At 35.0% G+C, this 22,742-nt stretch overlaps 2 protein-coding genes across 2 annotated transcripts; both read right to left on the reverse strand.

Annotated features, from left to right (window-relative positions):
• Nucleotides 1–6,069: 6,069 nt before the first annotated feature.
• Nucleotides 6,070–18,550, reverse strand: LOC125653395 (protocadherin Fat 4-like). Its single transcript, XM_048882836.2, has 14 exons — nucleotides 18,079–18,550; nucleotides 15,757–15,890; nucleotides 14,730–14,826; nucleotides 14,303–14,437; nucleotides 13,784–13,918; nucleotides 13,282–13,576; nucleotides 12,262–12,768; nucleotides 10,512–11,740; nucleotides 10,082–10,358; nucleotides 9,570–9,718; nucleotides 9,183–9,390; nucleotides 7,535–7,755; nucleotides 7,118–7,288; nucleotides 6,070–6,500 (listed from the first exon to the last, which is right to left on the reverse strand). The coding sequence occupies exons 1-14, from the start codon at nucleotides 18,284–18,286 to the stop codon at nucleotides 6,397–6,399; spliced, it is 3,870 nt and encodes a 1,289-aa protein (XP_048738793.2). The 5' UTR covers nucleotides 18,287–18,550; the 3' UTR covers nucleotides 6,070–6,396.
• Nucleotides 18,551–20,239: 1,689 nt separating this feature from the next.
• On the reverse strand, nucleotides 20,240–22,541 carry LOC130048820 (protocadherin-3-like). The gene is made up of 3 exons (XM_056145893.1): nucleotides 22,535–22,541; nucleotides 22,239–22,469; nucleotides 20,240–20,508 (listed from the first exon to the last, which is right to left on the reverse strand). Exons 1-3 carry the CDS (start codon nucleotides 22,539–22,541, stop codon nucleotides 20,240–20,242), a joined length of 507 nt encoding a protein of 168 aa, XP_056001868.1.
• Between the last annotated feature and the right edge of the window lie 201 nt (nucleotides 22,542–22,742).

Genomic DNA, 22,742 nt, shown 5'->3' on the forward strand with positions numbered 1-22,742 from the left:
CTTTAGAATGCATTAAGTAAATTTACGTAACTTATGTAACTTAGGGGGTAGGACAGGGACATAAAACTCCTTTGATGTGTGTTGAATCATGTCATAAATCTTTGCATAGTGCAATATAGATACAAAGTGCACCGAAAATAAACAAAATTGAAAGTATCCTTTTGTTTGTCATTTGTGATTGCTGTTTGAAATGCGTGTACGGCTGTTGATTGCTTTCTCGGTAATAAATATGTATTCAGTTTCGAATAATAAAACCATCAAAGTTATGGGATACTGACAGACATACTATGTAAGTCATAGACAAGGTTATTACCCTTACTAGTTAAAGGGACATGGACAGGATTTGAGCTGAACATTTTCATTTTATTTTTCCATATTGAGTGTTTAAAATGCTACATCAATGCAGTTCCAGTTGTCATAAAAAAAAATGGAAAGTCAGTTGCCGAGGTACATGGGAGATACAGAGCTCTTTGTTTTGTAAACAAGGCTCGTGTCCTGTTTTTAATTACATATAAGCTAGATATACCAATAACAGTTCGTTTAAAGCAGATTTTTCAATTTACAAGTTAATTTTGAACGTAATTTAATAGTCTGTAGTGTTTAGCACATCTCACTTTGTTTTAAACATACTATTTCCTATCAAGCAATCGATATGTAAACAAAACAGGGCACGAGTCTTGTTTACATAACAAATAATTGTGAGTGTTGTATCTCACTTGTAACTCAAAATCTGATATACAAATTTTAGTTGACCATTAGAAATACCTTAGTTAAGCATTGTAAACAATAAATATGGAAAAATATGTTTTTAGCGCAGCCGTGTCCACGCCCCTTTAGCACTTTAGATTGACTTTATAGGAAATTAGAAGCATTGGTATCTCGTTATTATTTCGATGAACAAATTATATTAACAGGAGATTTTAATTCAACACGCACGAAAGGTACACCAATTGTCAATGAATTTAATGTAGAGGATGTTTGGGATACATCAAATCCTGAAAACGATTGAAAATACCGTATTAACGAAACGTTTCTACTACTATTACCGATACAACAAATGTTGAATTTGAAATTTCGAACTGAGTCAGGGAATCAAGAATCAAAGTCCCGTGTCTCCCGAATCCATCATGGCATTCAACAAGTGTTAGACTTAATCTAACCATTAGCCGTAATACTTCAACAGCGTAACCTTGATATACTCTCTGCTATTATGCTTATCGACACACGTATTACGAATGTAAAATATCTTAGAAAATATATAAACAATGTATTTACGTATAAACAGAATCTTTCGCAAAACAATAGGTAAACATCTACTATTGTCACGTACTATAATAGGTATATATCTACTATTATTACGTACTACAACAGGTATATATCTACTATTGTCAGGTACTACAATAGGTACACATCTACTATTGTCAAATACTAAAATAGGTATATATCTACTATTGTCACGTACTACAACAGGTACACATCTACTATTGTCAGGTACTACAATAGGTACACATCTACTATTGTCAGGTACTACAATAGGTACACAGCTACTATTGTCACGTACTACAATAGGTACATATATCTACTATTGTCATGTACTACAATAGGTACACAGCTACTATTGTCATGTACTACAATAGGTACATATATCTACTATTGTCACGTACTACAATAGGTACATATCTACTATTGTCATGTACTACAATAGGTACATATATCTACTATTGTCACGTACTACAATAGGTATATATCTACTATTGTCATGTACTACAATAGGTACATATCTACTATTGTCACGTACTACAATAGGTACACAGCTACTATTGTCACGTACTACAATAGGTACATATCTACTATTGTCACGTACTACAACAGGTACACATCTACTATTGTCACGTACTACAATAGGTATATATCTACTATTGTCACGTACTACAATAGGTATATATCTACTATTGTCACGTACTACAATAGGTACACAGCTACTATTGTCACGTACTACAATAGGTACATATCTACTATTGTCACGTACTACAATAGGTACACAGCTACTATTGTCACGTACTACAATAGGTACACAGCTACTATTGTCATGTACTACAATAGGTACACAGCTACTATTGTCATGTACTACAATAGGTACACAGCTACTATTGTCATGTACTACAATAGGTACATATCTACTATTGTCACGTACTACAATAGGTATACATCTACTATTCTCACATACTACAGGTCGTCGGAATCATCAAGGAAATGCTGCATGTGATGATTCTGATTAATGTTACAAACACAACATAGCAATTTCATTCTGTGATCACATCAAAAATAAAATGTATTCTCGCTTTCCTAAAGAGGACAGGGTAGCTCCCTCACTATTCAAAGCATACAAATCACTTATTCTTAAAGGTCCTAAATACAGAGAACCTCGGTCTTTTAATTGTTGACAGAACTGCATCTCTATTATGAATTCTATCGAAGACTATGCCAGACGATGGACTAAATATAAAAAAGAACTTGATACATTGTCAGAATGGGTTAAAAGCATAAGATTGATATTAATATCCCGCATTAGACACATGAAAACAAAAGTGCATACCATCTATCATTCAGTGTTTAGTAAACCAGAAGTGATAAAAGAATTAAATAGGTTACATGAGGAATATGTTTTGGTTCCAGCTGACAAAGCTAGTAACAACATTGTCTTTGTTTGTAAGGCTCATTATTCCAACTGTATTGTAAACGAACTTGGCATTAATTCCACTTTTGGTAATCATACTTATACTCCAACTGCCCTTTCAAAAGATGAAATTCTTCAAAACCATGCTTCAGTTTTAGACACATTTAATATCCCAGTCAATGTGTCGAAGGAATATGAGTTACCGTACCTATACTGGATTCCTAAACTACCTAAAAACCCTTACAAACAACAATACATTGCTGGATCCAGTAAGTGCTCCACCAAGCCCCTATCTTTGCTCCTCACGAAAACATTAACAGCTGTGACGGAGAAACTTCAAACTTGCTGTGCAACTACATATGCCAGAAGTGGTGTTAATCAAATGTGGATTCTAAAAAATTCTAAAGAACTTTGACTAAACTTGAAATCGCAGAATATTTCCCAAATCAATAACATTAAAACCTATAACTTTTCAACACTATACACGACCATTCCTCACGATAAATTAAAGACTAGACTTTTTGACATCATAGGCAGTTGCTTTTTCAGCAAAATCGGAAAACGGAAATATTCATATCTAGAGATCAGTCATTCAAAAACTTTATTTGCTAAACACCACTCTGCTTCGACGCACAAGTACTCTGAAGTTGAAATAAAAAATATGCTAGAGTTCCTCATTTACAATATATTCGTGGTCTTTGGAGAACAGGTCTTCCACAAGTCTGTATGAATTTCCATGGGCACGAATTGTGCTCCTTTGTTAGCTGACCTGTTTCTACATTCTACATTATGAAGCAGAATTTATTCAAAAACTTCTACGTGAGAAGAAAAAATCGCTCACTGTGACCTTCAATTCGACAATTATATATATCGATGACGTTTTGTCTATTAACAATAATAGCTTTCATTCATATGTCGATTTGATACATCCCTGTGAGCTCGAAATAAAGGTCACCACAGAGTCATCCACTTCTGCTTCATAGTTAGATCTTTTATTGAAAGTAGACATTAACGGCAAACTGACAACTCAACTGTATGACAAACGGGATGATTTCAGCTTCTCCATCGTCAACTTCCCATATTTATGTAGCAATATTCCATTATCACCTGTATATGGTGTTTATATATATCAACTGATTCGATATGCAAGAGCTTGTTCTGGGTATATTCAGTTTTTAAATCGAGGTAAGCTACTGGCAAACAAGTTGATGGTACAGGGATTTCAACAGTCTCGATTGAAGTCAGCATTTCGCAAATTCTATGGTCGTTATAACGATCTAGTTCGTCAATACAACCTCGCATTGGATCAAATGCTGTCTGACGTGTTTCATACCGATTGTTAAGCCGTTCTTGACACACTGATTTTGACTGCGGATAACTCCGTTTACCTGATCAGGATATGGAGCTCACGGCGGGTGTGACCGGTCAACAGGGGATGCTTACTCCTACTAGGCACCTGATCCCACCTTTGATGTGTCCAGGGGTCCGTGTTTGCCCAACTATCTATTTTGTATTGCGTGTAGGAGTTATAAGATTGATCACTGTTCGTTATCTTCACCTTGATAGAATATTCCTAGCATTGATATCATTACCAGTGTTTAGTGGGTACATGTAATAGTTAGATAGACTAGACGTGATTTTTTTTATTTTTAGATATATCACAATACCGTGAGGCATCTCCATAGAATTTAATCGTATAAGAAGTGGAGAAATTCTGAGATCTTCATATAATTTTGGGTTCCGTTATAACTTATACTATCTTATTTTCAAATAGTTATTGAAGATGTCTACTAATATCTTAAAATCGAAATAATTTGTCTTAAAAATTGAGATATTGTTACTTTACCTTTCTGATCTCTCAGATTTTGTCGTTATGAATTAATCAACAGGTGACATGTGTGAGAAATAATTATAGGCTGTGGCAAAAGAAATCCAAGATATTAGAAAATTGAAGACAGTTATGACATATAATGCTTGACTAAAACATTTGAAGTGTTTGTTAAATATTTAGTATCTTTATGACGAAGGTTGTGTGTTGAGGAGATGTGGGAACCTGCTGAAATAAAAGCATGGGCAAGTTTGAGGAATCTGAATGTACAGTATTTTGAGAAGAGTTTTAAAATTCTTAAACTATCACAACCTACGTGTTGCAATAAATGTGAGATTCAAAACATATTTTGGGAAAACATAATTGAAAATTTGTCATAAGTCAAGACATATAGAAAATATGACAAATTAAAACTTGTACAAAATATCCGTGTTTGTGACTGAAACCATTACATGAGAAAATATTACAGCTTTGTTCTAAGAAAATATGAGAAATTGTTATACACACATGTTGATGAGTACAGTGTACTTATACAAACTTTTTGAACTATTTTGAAACTGAAAACTCTCAAATTTACTTTATTTAGTCAGAAATGCAAATTTAGTAGAAAGCAATCTTTAAAAAATTTAAAACCCGCGATATACAGTTCAGCGGTCGACGGGCTACAAAATGCAACCCACTGAGCTACTCTGCTTTCATCCATGTTTTAAAAGGATGTCAGTCATTATGACGATGTAGAGTTCCTCCTTAAGAGTGAGTTTGCATTTCAGCTGGATTGATGCACCGTGACCTACTTTAAGGCTAAAAGTAAGTGAAACAATTTTTCAGATTTTTTTTTTCGTTATGGATACAGGTATTGCACTGAAATTTATTCACAACCTCCCTCTCTATTTCAGCTTAATTGTTGCACAATGACATAGTTTAGGGCTAAGAGTAGGTCAAATAATTTCCCGAACTTTCTGATTATGGATACAGATATTGCACTGAAATTTCGTAATCACTGTCCGACGGGTACATGATGCACTGTTTCCGGTACTCTTGTTGAATTTGACAGTATATGCTATTGGATGTTGTAGGTATATCCCCTTGCGCTTGTAATATGAATTGTAAAACTTCCATCTCATCATTATCTGTGGCATTTGTAATTAGAATGTGTATTTTATTTCCTTTTTTCCCAGTTCTTTTCTCATCTGCACATATCAACAGTGCAGCATTGTATTCTTATGCACACCAACTCGAAATAAGGCAACCATCTTCAATTAGCCCTTGGAAATATTTTTTTGATAATTATATTTATATAAAAAACTAGACATATAGTGTAGCATTATGTTCTTATGTACAGCAGTTTGAAATGATATGACATGGGTGTGACCGGTCGAAAGAGCATGCTTACTTCTCCTAGATACCTGATCTCACCCCTAGTGTGTCAATGGATCCATGTTTGCCCAACTATCTATTTTGTATTGCTTGTAGGAGTTATGAGATTGATCACTGTTCGTTATCTTCACCTTTCATAAAGACAACCTTCTTTCATGAGCTCTTGCAAATAACCTTTTGATAACCTTTCACACATTTATTGAATCAAAAACATCAGATTGGGTTACAGAGAAATATATCTGCTTTAAAACTGTTGAAGTTATCAAAGTGATTAAACAACCATCTCCAAGACGTTTGAGGTAGCTAGGTTACAATTCATCGTAAAGCTTCCAGTGTCCACTGTACTATCTTTCAATAAAAATCTTTTATTCTTGTCAAAACTTGAAAGAGATTATTCAAATTCTTCAATTTATGCTAACCAAATTCAAATATTTGTAAGGCAACACTAAGAATTTCATAAATGTTTGGTTTCCACTCAATAATCTTCATACAAAGTGAAAGACAATACATTTCCTTAGTTGTTGAAGGGGAGAAAAGATGCAGACTTCTCCCCAATTGGTGTGTGAATCCAGTTTCTGACTTTAGTTTGGGGATCTTCTTCATATACCCATCCTGTAACTGTACAAATAAAAGCAATCAGAGAAATTATTTTTTTTTTTTTTGGTAAATAGTTGGATATACATGTACATGTATATGATATATCGTAGAAACATGGATCTAGTGTTAAGTGGAATACATTAATGACGATATACACCAGTGTTTAGCCAATAGTCATCTGCATGACACCACGTTGGTAGAAAGGGGGAATTGTGACCTTGTTACTATGAAGCATCGTTACCTCCTCATTATTCGGTCAATACTTTCGAATCTTGGAATCTTCAGTCTAACATGGTGTCTTACAGGGTTAAACGTCAAATCCGTATTGCAGACAATGTCATTAACCATTCAGTTGGCAAACCTTGCATATATATAGATGTGTATATAAAAATATAATCCAAATAGAAAGAGTTGATACCACACAAAATAATTAAAATAAAAAGCAGGAAAACATGCAGTTCTAAAATATATTCGAATAACTAGCGATTTCTGGATCCATTCTTAAGTGTATTCATGATAATGGCTGTTGAAATCCAGAAAGCGCTAGCAGTTGGAATATATATTTATTTATACACATACATACATACATACATACATACATATATATATATATATATATATATATATATATATAATACCTATTTCTATTCCACGTCGTACTGGACTCTTTACTTGATGTTCAGGAACTTCCATTTCATTCCCCACATCACTCTTCAAGCTTCCATCTTTGGATGTCGTGTCAAAAGCAGATCGCTCCGTTAAAGGAACTTTGATATACGGCCCTGGTAGCTGTTGCGTGTTTACATTGTCTATAAAATATTACACAAAATTATGAATTGTATACTAGTAACTAAGACAGATGCTTATGAATTATAGTCAAACCCAAGTATCCGTAGTTGCACATTATATTTTCTTTGTTTGAAATTTATGTGTCGTAACAAGTCTTCTCCATACGCATATATTTGTTGTCAATGAACTTATCCTACGCGGAGCAATATTTCTATAAAAAAACAGCAGGTCATTCAAATTAACTAACGTTGGTGAAACTGCCAAACCTGAATTTTCTAACTCAATATCCGGTTCTCGGATTGGCTCCTCGTTGGATTTTTGCGGAACTGGAGATACTACAGAAACTGCAGAATTTGATTCATCCCATCCAGAGGTAGGTTTTGTTGACACCTGGGATTGACCTCTTTTTTCAAAGAGTGGAATGTTGTTTCCCTCCTGTTTGGTCTCTGTCAACTGAACCCGTGGCTTCTTTGCATTATCTTTCTTTCTGTTTGTGGTGAAAAACAATTATTATATAAGATATATGAAAAGTGAAGATAACGAACAGTGAGCAATCGCATAACTCCTTAAGCAATACAAAATAAATAGTTGGGCAAACACTGACCCCTGGACACACCAGAGGTGGGATCATGTGGCTAGGAGGAGCAAGTATGCCCTGAAAATGAAATAAATTTAGATAACATTTTATATTAGCTGTTTGGGAATAAATTATTACTCAAAGTTACTGAATCAGGTTGGAAGGCCGTCCGTAATATCGAAAAGTTGAAGTCGCAGATTTCCCATTCCATAATTCAAAGGTGTGATTGCCAGTCTGACGGATATCTCCTAAATCTCTGATATTAAAGTCACTCTATCACACAAAGCACTGGCTAAAAGGTAGGACGACAGGGGGTGCTTACTCCTCCTAGGCACCTGATCCCACCTCTGGTGTATCCAGGGGTCTGTGTTTGCCAAACTCTCTATTTCGTATTGCTTATAGGAGTTATGAGATTGATCACTCTTCGCTATCTTCGCCTTTCAAAGGTGTAAGTTGGATTCCTCGATTTTTGTCTTTTGAAAAATATTTTGCTTTACACGGAGTGTAATTTGAAAAATGGAAAATATACGATAATTGGATCGTACACAATGACGTCGTGATTTATCAGTGGTCGAGACACAAAGATGCGCAAATATTGGTGATGAAAAATCGGAAAGATTTCGTAATCGATTATCGGTTATAATTTGAAGAACTGTATCGATCAATGATCGATATAATCGGTATTTACATGTAGTTAATAAATGCTTATTATTTTGGGGTGTGTTTCTATTAAGTTTTATGGATATATGTGCAGCATACACACTAGCTTTTCAATGTGTAGTCCACTCTGACTCTCCCCCGCACATCTCTCGATATAAAAGCGGGATTAACAGTCAGTGAATCTCGGATTAGATATTAATTAGTATACAGGCGACAATCGATTATGAAAAATAGAATCGATAATCGGAATCGAAGAGCCAAAAACCATCGACAATCGACTGTCGGTGACAATCGTTTCATCAATAGCACATATGTAATATTTCACTACCATATATAGATCTTTTTTGTGTTTTTATTCTACCTTTTATTCTCAAATGAGATAAATTAAGCTGATTTTGGACCCCTTTGTACAATATAACTTGGTTTGCAACACTTTATGGTAATTATATAAACTTCCAGGATTTATATATCAACCGCACTCTGTCCCCTACCAAGTTATACCGTATCAATCGTTAAATTAGCACCATTTCTTTATTGACTTAATTAAGGAATCATCCTTTTCCCATTAATATTTCCTTCTTAATTTCAATTTCAGAAATTGCAATAATTGTTGATAACTACACAACCTCCCGTACATTATGAATTTTCATTGTTGTTATAGATTGTAATTATCTTACGGCTTCTTTCTGCACCATCGTCTTCTCCAGACAAAATAAAGAAAGATGGCTGCAATAATAAAAACGGCCATCAAGAGAGCAAATGACACGGCTAAAGGAACAATATATTCATTATCCTCTTCCAGATGGGACACCAATGGTTCTGGGTGAACAATTTTATCTCCATATGGAACTACTTTCTCAACAGCATATTCATTCCAGGTTTTCCCTGAAATATCAAAAGATATCAAAACCTCACTTGTACGGATAGCTTTCTGTTAGAAATAAATACACGTATCTTGCATTACATTCTTACAGTATAAACAAGAACTAGCATTCTCCGAAATATTGACAACAAACCTGCTGTGATCTCTGAAGAACTATTTCAACATTTGACAATAAACATACCGTTGATTTCCACTGTTGGTTGTTTGTTCAGATTCAGTTGAAGTGCGTCCAGAAATTCACCATTTGTTAGGAAAACTTTTTTCACATTCAAGTTGCTGATATCATTTGTAACATCATTCTTCACAGCATACAAGTGAACTAATATGGATCTGAGAATGCATTGAGGAAATTTTATACATCAATATCATTCAGTGTTTATTAGCAGATAACAAAGACAAATATCACCAATATGTAGGGAACCAATTAGATTCCAAGCATAAAATTCTAGACTTTGTTTTGAAACTTTCGTAAGTTAAGTGATTTAAACATAAATATGACTCATTCATTTTCTATGAAATCTTTACTTTGTCATATACATATAAATAAACATAAAATATTACGTCAGAAAGAATCGAGTTCGGTTTAATAATGGTTGCTCTGAAACGAATAACCATTGTTGTACGCCAATATTTGAATAATGGTAGCATTTTGGATTATTAACATATCTTGCAGGAGTTGTCTCTCTTACTCACGTGAATTTGTCTTCTATACACCATCTCCTTACATACACAGTTGGAAAGTCGACAGACAGAGCCTCCTCTACTTGACGGAGAAGGTTAGTTTCTTTTTGATAGAATGTGGGTAAAATCATATCTAGGTAAAATGTGACGACAACATCTTCCGGGCGAAACCTGTCTATTCGAACTGTAGCGTGATCCGATGATGTTAGAACTGGGTCTCCATTGTCACGTGATATCACATTGATGATGTACTTGGTTAAGAGCACTTCAGAGCGTGCTTTAACAGCTCCTGGAGAATAAACATAGCCATTCTATTTTCATTTCAGAAAAAAAATAAGTGAAATTATCTATAAAAGTGGTTATTTATGCCAGTCTTCGTCTTTTAATGTACTTGTACTTTGCTAATATATCATTACAAATGTACTCAACTACTGAGAATTACCGAGTTGTGAAACCGTGAAGGGTAAAGATACAGCATTCTCATCCAATTCATAGTTAACTGCGGCGTTTCGTCCCAAATCTGCATCTGTAGCTGTGACGTCAGTAATGGTAGCGTCACAGAGATTGATCGTCGAGGCTTCTGTATTGTAGAACAATGGGGAAAATTTTGGTCTATTGTCATTTATATCTTCTATCTGTATGTTAACGCTGACACTGCTGGATAGTGGTGGAAAACCAGTGTCTCTTGCGACCACAGTCAATGTGAACATCTCATATGCTTCTCGGTCTACTTTTCTTTTCAGGTAAATATCACCTGTTGTCTCGTGTACACTAAAGTAATAGTTGGTAAGTAATCCATTTTGTGTGGAAATGTCCAGCTCGTACTTAATTACAGCATTGACTCCCAAATCTTCATCTGTCGCTCCTGTTGTGTGAACTTTACTTCCGGCAGCAAGGTTTTCAAAAATAGCTGTCGAATATCTTGGTCGCCTAAACATTGGGTGTTTGTCATTTATGTCCTTAACGTTGATATTTACGATAGTATCAGATAATAGAGCGGGTGTTCCTCCATCTTCAACTCTAAACAATATCGAGTACACATCTTCCACTTCACGATCCAACATCCCCGTGGTAAAAATGTCCCCTGTCATTTCATTAATTCCAAATTTCCCAGATGATCCCAACCAATACGTGGCTATCTTATACTTGAGTTGGGAATTGGTTCCAAAGTCTCCATCTGAAGCAACAATCTTTCCAACATATGAATTTATTGTAACGTTTTCGAGGACAGAAAATTCGTACGATGAATTTAACGATACAGGAACAACGTCATTGACATCCCCTACATAGATTGTTGCAGCACCAAAAGTCGACCGAGGAGGAATTCCATTATCTGTTACTTTTATCACTAATTCATATTGACTTATAGACTCCCTATCGAGCGGTGAAGCAACTTGTATAACGCCCGTATTTGGTTCTATTTTGAATACCGAATTAGAATCCCCAGATATAATCTCGTATTTAAGTTTCCCAAATGCCTCTCCATCAGCATCGTCAGCATTGATGTCGAAAATCACAAAGTGTTCAGGAGCGTTCTCCGGTACTGTAGTTTTGTAGACCCCTGTTACAACTGGGTCATTGTCGTTGACGTCAGTGAGACTAATTTCTAGTGTCAAGCTTCCGGTCAAACGAGGTGTACCTCTGTCCGTGGCGGTGATTACCATCTGATACCTATTGAATTCAAACAACGTGCATTTGTCTATATGATAATAATTTGATATACACGTATACAATTTCCATATCAGATAAATCTGTCTATAGTTTGTAAACTTTACATCGATGTCAAACTTTCACAGTGACTCAAGGGTGGACTGCATGTAAAAATGTTCGCTTACTGAAAGGAAGACGCGGGTTCGATCCCAATCTGGGCAATACACATGAATTTGAAATAGAAAGTAAATGTTCCTTTGCATTTGGCGGTGTAAGACCTGAAATTGCCGTCTCTTCATTTGTTAAAAATGTACGTTCTGTTACGATAACACTTTATCAATGGGCTGAATCTCTAGACGAAATCTACATTTGACACATTCTATATAGCAAATATGATTGCACATTTCTTATAGGGATTTGAACTATTTAATCAATAGTTTTTTTCCAAACATTATCTTTTTCAATTTTACAATGATTGATGAACGTGCCATGGTGTTACAACAAATTATTTCATAATATCTAACTTTCAATGAATGTATTACCATGGAATGGTTTCTCGGTCCAGACTGCCGGTAACTGTGACAATACCACTTTCTGAATCCACCTGGAAAGGCACTGCTGCAGAACTCTGATAATTCACCTTGTTGTTCTCATCAGTGGACGAATCTTTGTCAGAGGCAAATACCTGACTAATTGATTGTCCCAGAGGTGCATCCTCGGGAACTTGCTCCTGTAGAGTAGGACTTAAAAATTGCGGCGCGTTATCATTTCTATCTAGAATTTGAATGGAAACTGTACACACCCCCGATAATGTTGGAGATCCCAAGTCTGACGCTTCAACGACCAACAATGCTGTTTCCAAGTCCTCGTAATCTATTGGAGTTGCAACAGTGATACGTCCAGTAATGTTGTCAATTTGAAAGTACGATTTATCATTCCCTGAGAGAATTCTGTAACGGACCTGTCCATTGGCTGGTCCTACATCAGCATCAATGGCTTGAACAGTTCCAATATCAGTTCCGGTTATTGTATTCTCTGCCACTGTAAACCTGAAAAATGAAGGAAAATGAGTCTTTCTCTCAGTCTTTCCAAATTCACAGAAAATCAAATCTCTCTGTACAAGACACTGTCAATTTCTCACAAAAAAGTTTAAACTGATCAATATGAATATTCATGTCTTGTATTCAGTACTTTACTCTGGATCAATAAGAATAAAAAGATGCTTAACGAAAAAGGCTGAATGTCAACGAAAATTTCAATTTTACATTTACATCAATCTTTGTGTTGAATGCTTTAAATGTATTTAATTTCACGAAGGAATACTTTTACGGATATTTTTGTTTTGGTTCGCGAGTAAAAAAGTTTGTTGAGCTGCACATGGCTTACTTAAAATAAGCTACATGCTTTAAGTACGCTGGTATGAAATTCCGCAGATTTTATTTGACCGTGGACATAACGAAAATAAGTATTACGCGTAATATTGTATGTTTACAGTTAACTATAATACTGATATTCATATTACACTTGCTTAATTTATGTATAGGGATCAAAAATTGACATACCTATAACTAGAATTTGCAAATATCGGAGTCTCATTAACATCCTCAACCGTTACAGACACCGTAGCCGTGGAACTTCTCTGTCCATCAGAGGCTATAACATAGAGATCAATAGTGGGATCCGTTTCTCTGTCTATGGAAGTTCTAAGTAATATCTTTCCAGTTTTGGAGTCGATCCTAAAGTTCGGGTATACGCCAGCAAAAGAGTACGTGACAGGATCGTTATCTGCGTCTATAGCAGACACAGTGACCACGGACTTCCCATTGGTGTCAGTCTCACTGACGACGGTACTGATAACTACAACCGGAAATGTGTTCTGCATTAATCATTTAGACTATATAATTACCTACCATATTGTCAATCTACATTTAGAATAGAGAACTAATGTAAACTTGTGAGTTCTACATAAATCAAGAATATACATATGGAGAGAGAGAGAGAGAGAGAAAGAGAGAGCCAGACAGACAGACAGACAGAGTGACAGACAGACAGAGAAAGGAAGACCTGATTGTAAGAATTGAGGAGCATCTTCATTTTCGTTTAGGATGTTGACAACAATTTTCAAGCGTGTAGACGACGATCCATCTGATACAATAATTGTAATGCTGTAAAATGAAGATCTTTCGTAATCAAGGGCACCTGTAATAATGAAAAATTCCACTAATGTCCAGTTTGCTAAGTATTCAATGGAAATACTGAATGTGGAAGTCTTTCCGGGTTTTTTTTTTTTATCTTAGTTCAAGAATTGTCCATCGTAGGATTTTAATATTATATTATAATACCGAATTTAACAGTATTATCTAATTGAACGGAGATATAATATTTTTTTTACTTTTATCAGCTACTTTTCAAAGGAAATATTATTTCAATATGTTAGTTTACTTTGAAATTTGATCTTCACTTATTAAACGTTATCCAAAAGAACGAGAACCCACTGTCAATTAATCTATTCTATGATTCACAACAGTCGTTCATCAAGGATTTTAAAAACAGTTGTAAAAAGAATAGAAACATAAAGGTCACCTTTCACTCGGAGTTGGTTGGAAACATTATCTACTTCAAATGTATTGTCGGTCGGAACTTGAGTTAATGCATAAGTCAAAGGATCTTTATCGAGATCTGAACATCCAAAATCTGCCATCAGCACATCACCCAACGCTGTGAAACGAACAAGAAATTAAGTTATAATGTGCATTCAATGCTAACAAATATGAAGTCAAACATTTGATGCTTGAACTGAACCATATATTTTTTCTTCCGTTATGCATTCATTTTGTTTATAAATTTCGTTTCAAAAACACATGGATGATTGGATTTTTTCTAAAAATATTTTCAACATAAATATTGCTTCTTTCAATCTTTTTAAAAAGATATGTAAATCAATTAACATTCAAAACCTTGTATAGATAGAATTTTATAGTAGAATAAAACATGTGGTTAATACATGTACCAGCGCTTTCCGACAGAGTGAAACTTTTTACTGACGTCACACAGGTAGGAGCGTGGTCGTTGCCGTTTTCTACATTGATTGTAATCGTTCCCGTACCCTTTGATAAAAATAGATAGATGTCAATCATATCATATCGAAGGTAATAGTCATCTAAAATAAGTTCTTGCTAAATATATATAACCATGATTGATGAAAAAATCGCTAAAGTATCTCGCTAATAATACCACTTATACGGTGTCTATAAGTCAACTTTCACGTTTTACGCCAAATTAAAAATATATTCTATCATTCTGAACTAATTCTTGTTCCAACTTGAATGAAAACTGAAATATTTATTACAAAACATCTGGACATAGATTCTATATTTTTAAAACTTTCGTTATCTTCACCTTTTCATTTAGTAAATTAAGTGCAAAAAGATTAAGTTTAAATCCGTAGCTCAATTACAAACACTATGACACCAGTTTTTCTTTCCAATTTCAAAATTCTCCTTCAATGTAGAAATCGTTAATATGAAAGGTGAAGATAAGGAACAGTGATCAATCTCATAACTCCTATAATCAATACAAAATAGATAGTTGGGCAAACACTGACCCTTGGATATACCAGAGGTGGGATCGGGTTCCTATGAGGAGAAAGTATCCCCTTTCTAAAATTAAACAGTACAATACGAAACTCAGTAGCACACATTTTCGAGATTATTCTACTCTTCGTGAAGTCGTTTATCTAACTTTCAGGAGGTATATACGTGAATCACACAAGACATTTTGCATCCATTGAATAAAATTGTAGTAACTATAATCTCGATGTTATCAACGTACCGACATGCATCCTCCACAATGAATCAAAGAGTGTATCCTATATAGGGAGGACGTTGATATACCACTACTGTGACTGGAGATGGTAAGTGATTTATCGCAACTCGCATATCACAGTCTCAACAAAGTTGAAATGGTATGCGTAATATACTTAATGGAGCATAAACAAAAAAATGTTGTACATAAAACTCATGGCATTATTCACCTACCATCCGTCCCCCACCGTCTGTTGCCAGGACAATGATTTTGTATTGTGGAATGCTTTCAAAATCTAATATTTGTGCTAAGTATATTTTTCCGGATGTTTTATCCATGTAAAACGTTGTGATGTGTCCATTGTGCACTACAAACAAATAAATAAACAATTGGAAAATCATCAAATTATATGTAATGAAGCGGGAAGGGGGGATCAGGAAAGGACTAATGATTACCTACTTTCATTCGTCTGTATATTTCATTGTATAAGAAACCACTACAGTGCATAACTAACTTTGTAGAAAATTTGTTCCTTTAAAGTCATCGGCAGATTCCTCCAAGGAGACATCAAATATCAAGGTTTTGTAAAGGTGCTTGTATGTTACCCTTATTCATTTCGGACTTTACAGAATATGCCCAATTTTGGATCTTTAACCTCATCACACTGGCATAATACAAACACGAATTACCATGGTATGAGTTAACAATACAAGTCTAAAGTAAGGCTTGGTTTGTTTTAAAGTTCTTTATGCTCCATTCAAGATCTATGCATTCATATAGAGACGTCATCAGCTTTGGTCAAGTGATGCATTGATGTTCAACGCTGTAGAAATTATTGTTCTTTATCGCACCGACGCCCACCATGACACTTTTATGTTTGAGGTTATCTGGCTTCCACATCCAATGTCAGACTCTGGGCAACGAAAGTGTCACTTTAGACATTAAACGCCTTAGTTATCACGCGGCACTGGGATCAACAAACGAACCAGTGATCTCCTTCTTGCGAAACAGAAGTTCTAACTACAATACTTGTGCTTGATTGCGCTGGCTTGATGCAAATACATTTGATATTGGTATGAGTTTACGGAACAGGTATAAACATTAATTTAAATTGCGCGAACATGCTTCACATTCCTATCCCATTAACATTCCTTTTTCAGACTTAGTCCAAATCGGGCTCCACGTCACACTACACTGATACAAACACGTATCACGACGACATGACGTCATAGAATTTGTCAATATCTCTATCTTCATCTCGCTGCCATGAAACAAAAACTAAAGATATAAGCATCGGTTTCTAGAATGAAAGGTGCATATAACAAACAGTTATCAATCTCATAACTCCTATAAGCAATACAAAATATAGAGTTGGGTAAAAATGGATCCCTGGTCACACCAGAGGTGGGATCAGGTGTCTTGGAGGAGTAAGTATCCCCTGTTGACCGGTCACACCAGCTGTGAACCCTATTTCTTGATCAAGTAAACGGTGTTATCCGCAGTCAAAATCAGTGTGCCAAGAACGGTCTAACAATTGGTGTGAAACATGTCAGATAGCGTTTGACGCAATGATAGGATGTATTGGCAAACTAGATCGTTATAACGACCATAGAATTTGCGAAATGCTGACTTTAGACAACGAGACTGTTGAAACCCCTGTCCTTCAACTTGTTTTTCAGTAGCCTGCCTCGATTAAAAAACTGACCATACGCAGAACAAGCTCTTGCGTATCGAATCAGTAGAGATATAAACAGCATATGCAGGTGATAATGGAATATTGCTGCATAAATATGGGAAGTTTACCATGGAGAGGCTGAAATCATACCACTTGTCATAAAGTTGAGTTTTTAGTTTGTCGTTAGTATCTACATTCAATAAAATATCTAAGTACGAAGCACAATTGGACGACTCTGTGATGTCTTTTATTTCGAGTTTACAAGGATATATCGAGTTGACGTATGAATGGAAGTTATTATTGTTGATAGATAAAACGTCACCGATCTGTCTAAATGTCGAATTGAAGGTCACAGCAAGGGTTTTTTTCTCACGTAGAAGTTTTTTAATAAATTTATAAAAACAGGTCAGATAACAAAGGGACACAAATCATGCTCATAGAAATTCTAACAGACTGTCGGAAGACCTGATCATTAAAGAAAATATTGTCAATGAGGAACTCCAGCATATTTTTTATTTCAACTTCAGAGTACTTGTGCATAGAATCAGAGTGGTGTTTAACAAAGTAGTTTTGGATGACTGATCACTAGATAGGAATATTTGCGTTTTCCGTTTTTGTTGAAGAAGCAACTGTTTATGATGTTAAAAAGTCTAGTCTTTTATTTATCATGCGGAATGGTCGTGTAAAAATAAACCTAAATTTGGCCCCTCGTCACACTGGAATTATACAAAGACTACTAAGTTGATATGAGGTAAGATAGATTGTATAATTTTAGTGTGAATGGATTTGTATTGACAAAATGGAAAACTACTTATACAGGTATATAAAATTGACAATTAGAAATCCAATACACCTATTCCTTGAATTTTAATCAACTTACCGTTTAGTATCTGATATGACGTCACATCATGTGGTGGCGCGTCACTGTCATCAGCAGTATACGTCATAATCTCATATCCAATTGGTCTTATTTCGTTCACATTGATTGTTGGATTGGTGAACGTCGGGTCAAATTCATTTACAGGACGAAGTTGGACTAAGACCCATACCTTTGTATTGTGAATACCATCTGATATTTGTATGGACATATAGTAGACAAATGTACCGCTATCATAATCGAGCGCTACAATGACAAAATTAAGGATGTATGTTAAGTTTAACAGATATGTGCAATACTCGCAAAAAGCTATGTAGATACAAACTAAAGGTTCTTAAAATGGTTTTACTAACGTTATCTTTTTATTCATCCTAAAGAAGATTACAAGCTAATACTTTACCGTTCTATTAAGTATCGAGGTAACAAACACCCCATCCAATTTATATTTAATCACTTGCTACATGATATACCACGCATAAAATTAAAACAAAAAGAAAACGCCGCCAATATATGACTTGCAATATAGAATATCGAAAAAAGATAATCATCTGAATAGTAGTTAGTATCTTGTGAAAATCAATGCCTGAGAGTGAGTTCTTTCTAAACTCATACATATTTTCCATTTTACTCATCAAGAGAAATATTTTAGTAGTTATACTTAATTGGTACATATAATCTTTTTAATATTTGAACTTGTGAATGTATTAAATTGTGACGAGCAAACATAAAGTATTCAAGTTCACAGATTTGATATTTGGACGCACCTGCTGTCGTCTGGATGTCACCCGAAGGTGAAATCTGGAATAAGCCATCGCCACCACTTAAGATCAAATAACTTAGAGCATTTCCAGCATCTCTATCAGTGCAATTCATCGAAGAAACCTACAAGGGAAAGGAAGACTTTCTTTGAACTAAGTCGTCACCGTATGATAGGATAAATATTAAAATCGCAATTTGATATGTCATTTATTTAACATTTTCAACAAATGAACATATAATTGGTATAAAATCCATTTCAGATAATGTGTACTATTTTAGTTAACATTCCTACGCTTTCTCAATAATTTGATATTTTTTCATTGTATCATTCTTTATGATAACTGAAATAGCAACAAATCCAGGCACTAGTAATATACAGTGTCAATGTTTTTCTTTTAATTTGTTTGTGATGAATGGATCTTCGAATCATATAGGTCACATAGTCATCTAGTGGTGAAAGGGTTTCTTCAACACTCTCGTTTGAAGTCAGCATTTCGGAAATTCTTCGGTCATTATAATGTTATAACCAGTCATTGGGTAGAATGCTGTCTGACGTGTTTCATAATAATTGTTAGGCCTTTTGTTACATAATGATATTGACTACGAATTACTCCGTTTACCTGATCGGGTTATAGGGTTCATCACGGGTGTGACCGGTCAACAGGGAATGCTTACTCCTCCTAGGTACCTGATCTCACCTCTGGTGTGCCCAAGAGTCCGTGTTTGCCCTACTCTTGATTTTGTATTATTCATGGGATTTTGAATTTATCAGTGTTCGTTATCTTCACCTTTCATAGTTACACGGTCATCTAGTGATCGGTACGGGACGATATTAGTTACACGGTCATCTAGTGACTACAGAGGGATATTTGTACTTGGAAGCCAGATGTTCAATGGTCATTATTATGTTGTAGAAATACCTAAATATTTTGTAACTGATGTTATGCATTCTTTATGAATTAATGCAAGAATTCTATGCATTTATCATATATTTAGTCATATTCGATTTACATCCACCATGTATGCACACAGAGCGTAATATTTTGTTGTCGAAAGCATCGTGCGAAGCAAACATCTTCATCGCCATATTTGATTTCATTTAAAGCATACAAGGAAGTTAACGAGTATGGTGACCATGTATGAATGATAAAAGTGCCGGAACATAAGTAATTATACTTAATACTCAGTACACCGTCGTCTAATGATCATTTCGCCAGTCAATCGTATTTGTGGATATGTAGTCAGTGGCATGGGTAAATCAAGTCTTGAACGATGGAATGCACATTGTTTGAATGTATTTGGTCTTCATTGGTTAAAATATAACCAAAAGAGCCTTTGTATTAATTACAGCATGTTTCACGCCATCGTGAATGCTAAACTGATTGGCCATTCAGTACGTTTTTAATCATCTATCTTCATAACATACCGTAGTCCCGATCGTCACATCTTCGCTGACACTGACGTTGTACTCCCGAGAGGAACATATAGGTATATTGTCGTTGACGTCAGTGATTATGACGTCAACAACAGCAGTTGTGGAGCGACCACCGCCATCTGTCGCTTCTATTGTAAATGAGAAGGTTATTGCACTGGCAGACTCGTAATCGACTGGTCTTCTCAAGTAAATCTTTCCTGTTGTCCGACTTATTAGAAATGTGTTGTCTGTGTTTCCAGCTGTTTACAAATTAAATGAAATATTATTATATTTCTTCTGATTGACACAAAACGTTAATATAAACATGTTTTTATGAATAATTTATGCGCGAATTCGTTCATAACGGATTTTAAAAACTATCAATTACTCGTCGTTTGCTACAAATAAAGACAAAGCAACAAGATAAAATTTATTTCGGTCCCCCTACCTGGCAGGTACGTAATAACATTACCTATAATGGTATACGTCACCTCACCATGATGGCCCCCGTCATCGTCTGTGGTATTCACAGCTAGAACCTCTGTACCTACAGGGGTATCTTCTCGAATCTACGATAAAGGGTGTTTTATCATTGTGAAATATTTTTGAATTATTTATCAATGAAAACCATCAATATTTATCAAAAGTGCACGCTTGTAAACATCATAAAGGATAATAAAAATGTAGAACAGCCGAGTTGTTGGGTAAACACCATTGGTTGTGCATTTTCTATGTTTTCTAAATGAAAGTTTAATCTGCGTGATATTACAGTTTCTGTTTCATCCAATATATCTTCTATATTTACACTCCTATACGTGTATTTCAGTTTTATAATTTATGATACAAGTAGTTGAGACTTGAAACTAGTTCAAATGTTGTGATTTCATAATTTGGTTGATATATTTTTCCAAATAGAACACCGATTCTTATAAAAGATTAAATTAATTTACTCGCAATTTTCTATAAAATTCAGTATTTTTGCTAATAATTTAAAAGTCTCCAATCCACACTTTGTAAAGTCCCAGTATAATTTTTAAGACAATACCTTGAAAATTAAGTGAAATTTTAGAAATTGACATTACTTCCAGTCTCTTCTTTAAACTCTCAAATATGATATCATTAACTTGTTCGTATATCTAGTGCAAAAAAGTCATTATTTATTTCCATTACTAGTATTAAACTTTTTTTTTATCTGTAGTGTTAGATTATGCATCTATTTTATGCAATGATTGATTTATATTGTTTATGTTGTGCTGACACTAACAGACAAATCCAGTTTAATTGAATGAATTTTAAGTGCAAAAAGTCACGTTTAGAACACTGTAGCCAATAACAAGCGTTACGACCCCATTTTTTTTCTTTTGAATTTCCCAATTCTCCTTAAATGAAGAAATCAAAATTACACTTCCCAAAAACTTGACATTTCTCCATATATCAGGTGCAAACCTCTTTAACAAGTGGTTAAATCCCTCAAATTAAACCAAGGTTTCGATCAAATTAGCTCAGTGGGTTCTCAATTTTAAATGCCGAGCGTTTGGCGAATGAACATTCACTACCTAATTCATGTCCTGCGTTTTGATTCGACCTCACGACCTCCAGGTTACGAAGCAAATGATCTACTACTGAGCTACTGCGACCGGTTTACGAAAGTGTTAATATAACAGGGAAGGGACTAAAGAGATACCAAAATTGTAAAACAAATTATCTAGTACGTACACGAGAAAATGGACAGTAAATTGTGATGGTCAGCATGTTCTACGTTTTTATGTCTAAATAAGGCTCAAGTAAAGAGAAAGTCATATTGGCTTTCCAAACTACTGTGTATGTAGATACAGCATAAAAATTTTTGGATTATAAGAAAATTGATTGAAAATGACGTAAGAAGAAATGAAGATACACACTGTTAATGTTAGTGGTTGGTCCATTATCTGGGGAGTAAATTCATTCACAGGGAGAATATTGACCATGATCGTCGTCGTTCCGTTTTTACGGGGATCACGTGTCGAGCTGTCAACACCAATCACAATAAGTGTGTAGGTGATGTCACCAGTGTCGTAATCGATGACGTTGGTAGTTGTCTGAATTTCATTTAATGCTGCATTGAGTTTAAACTTTGGATTGGAATCGTCCCCAGACAGGATGGCTACTGTAGAACAACCATCAGGCGATCCACTTGGTTCTTTGTCCTGGTCAGTACAGATGAGTCCAGCTACAAATCTATCTACAAAGGTGTGTAATCGTATGATTATAGTATGTTACGTCTTATATTTTCAAAACATGCCTTACATGGCATTATCAATTCCAGAATCCCAATTTGTATCATCACTGTAATATTTTTAAAGGAACCCTCGATCCATAAAGATGGGGAAATATTATATATTGTAGTGGATGATTTCCGAACCCAGAAAAGTGAAGATAACTACCAGTGATAAATCTCATAACTCCCACAAGAAATAAAAATTAGAGAGCTGGGCAAACACGGACCCCTGGATAT

Source organism: Ostrea edulis, chromosome 7 (genome assembly GCF_947568905.1).
Source record: "Ostrea edulis chromosome 7, xbOstEdul1.1, whole genome shotgun sequence".
Lineage (NCBI taxonomy): Eukaryota > Metazoa > Mollusca > Bivalvia > Ostreida > Ostreidae > Ostrea > Ostrea edulis.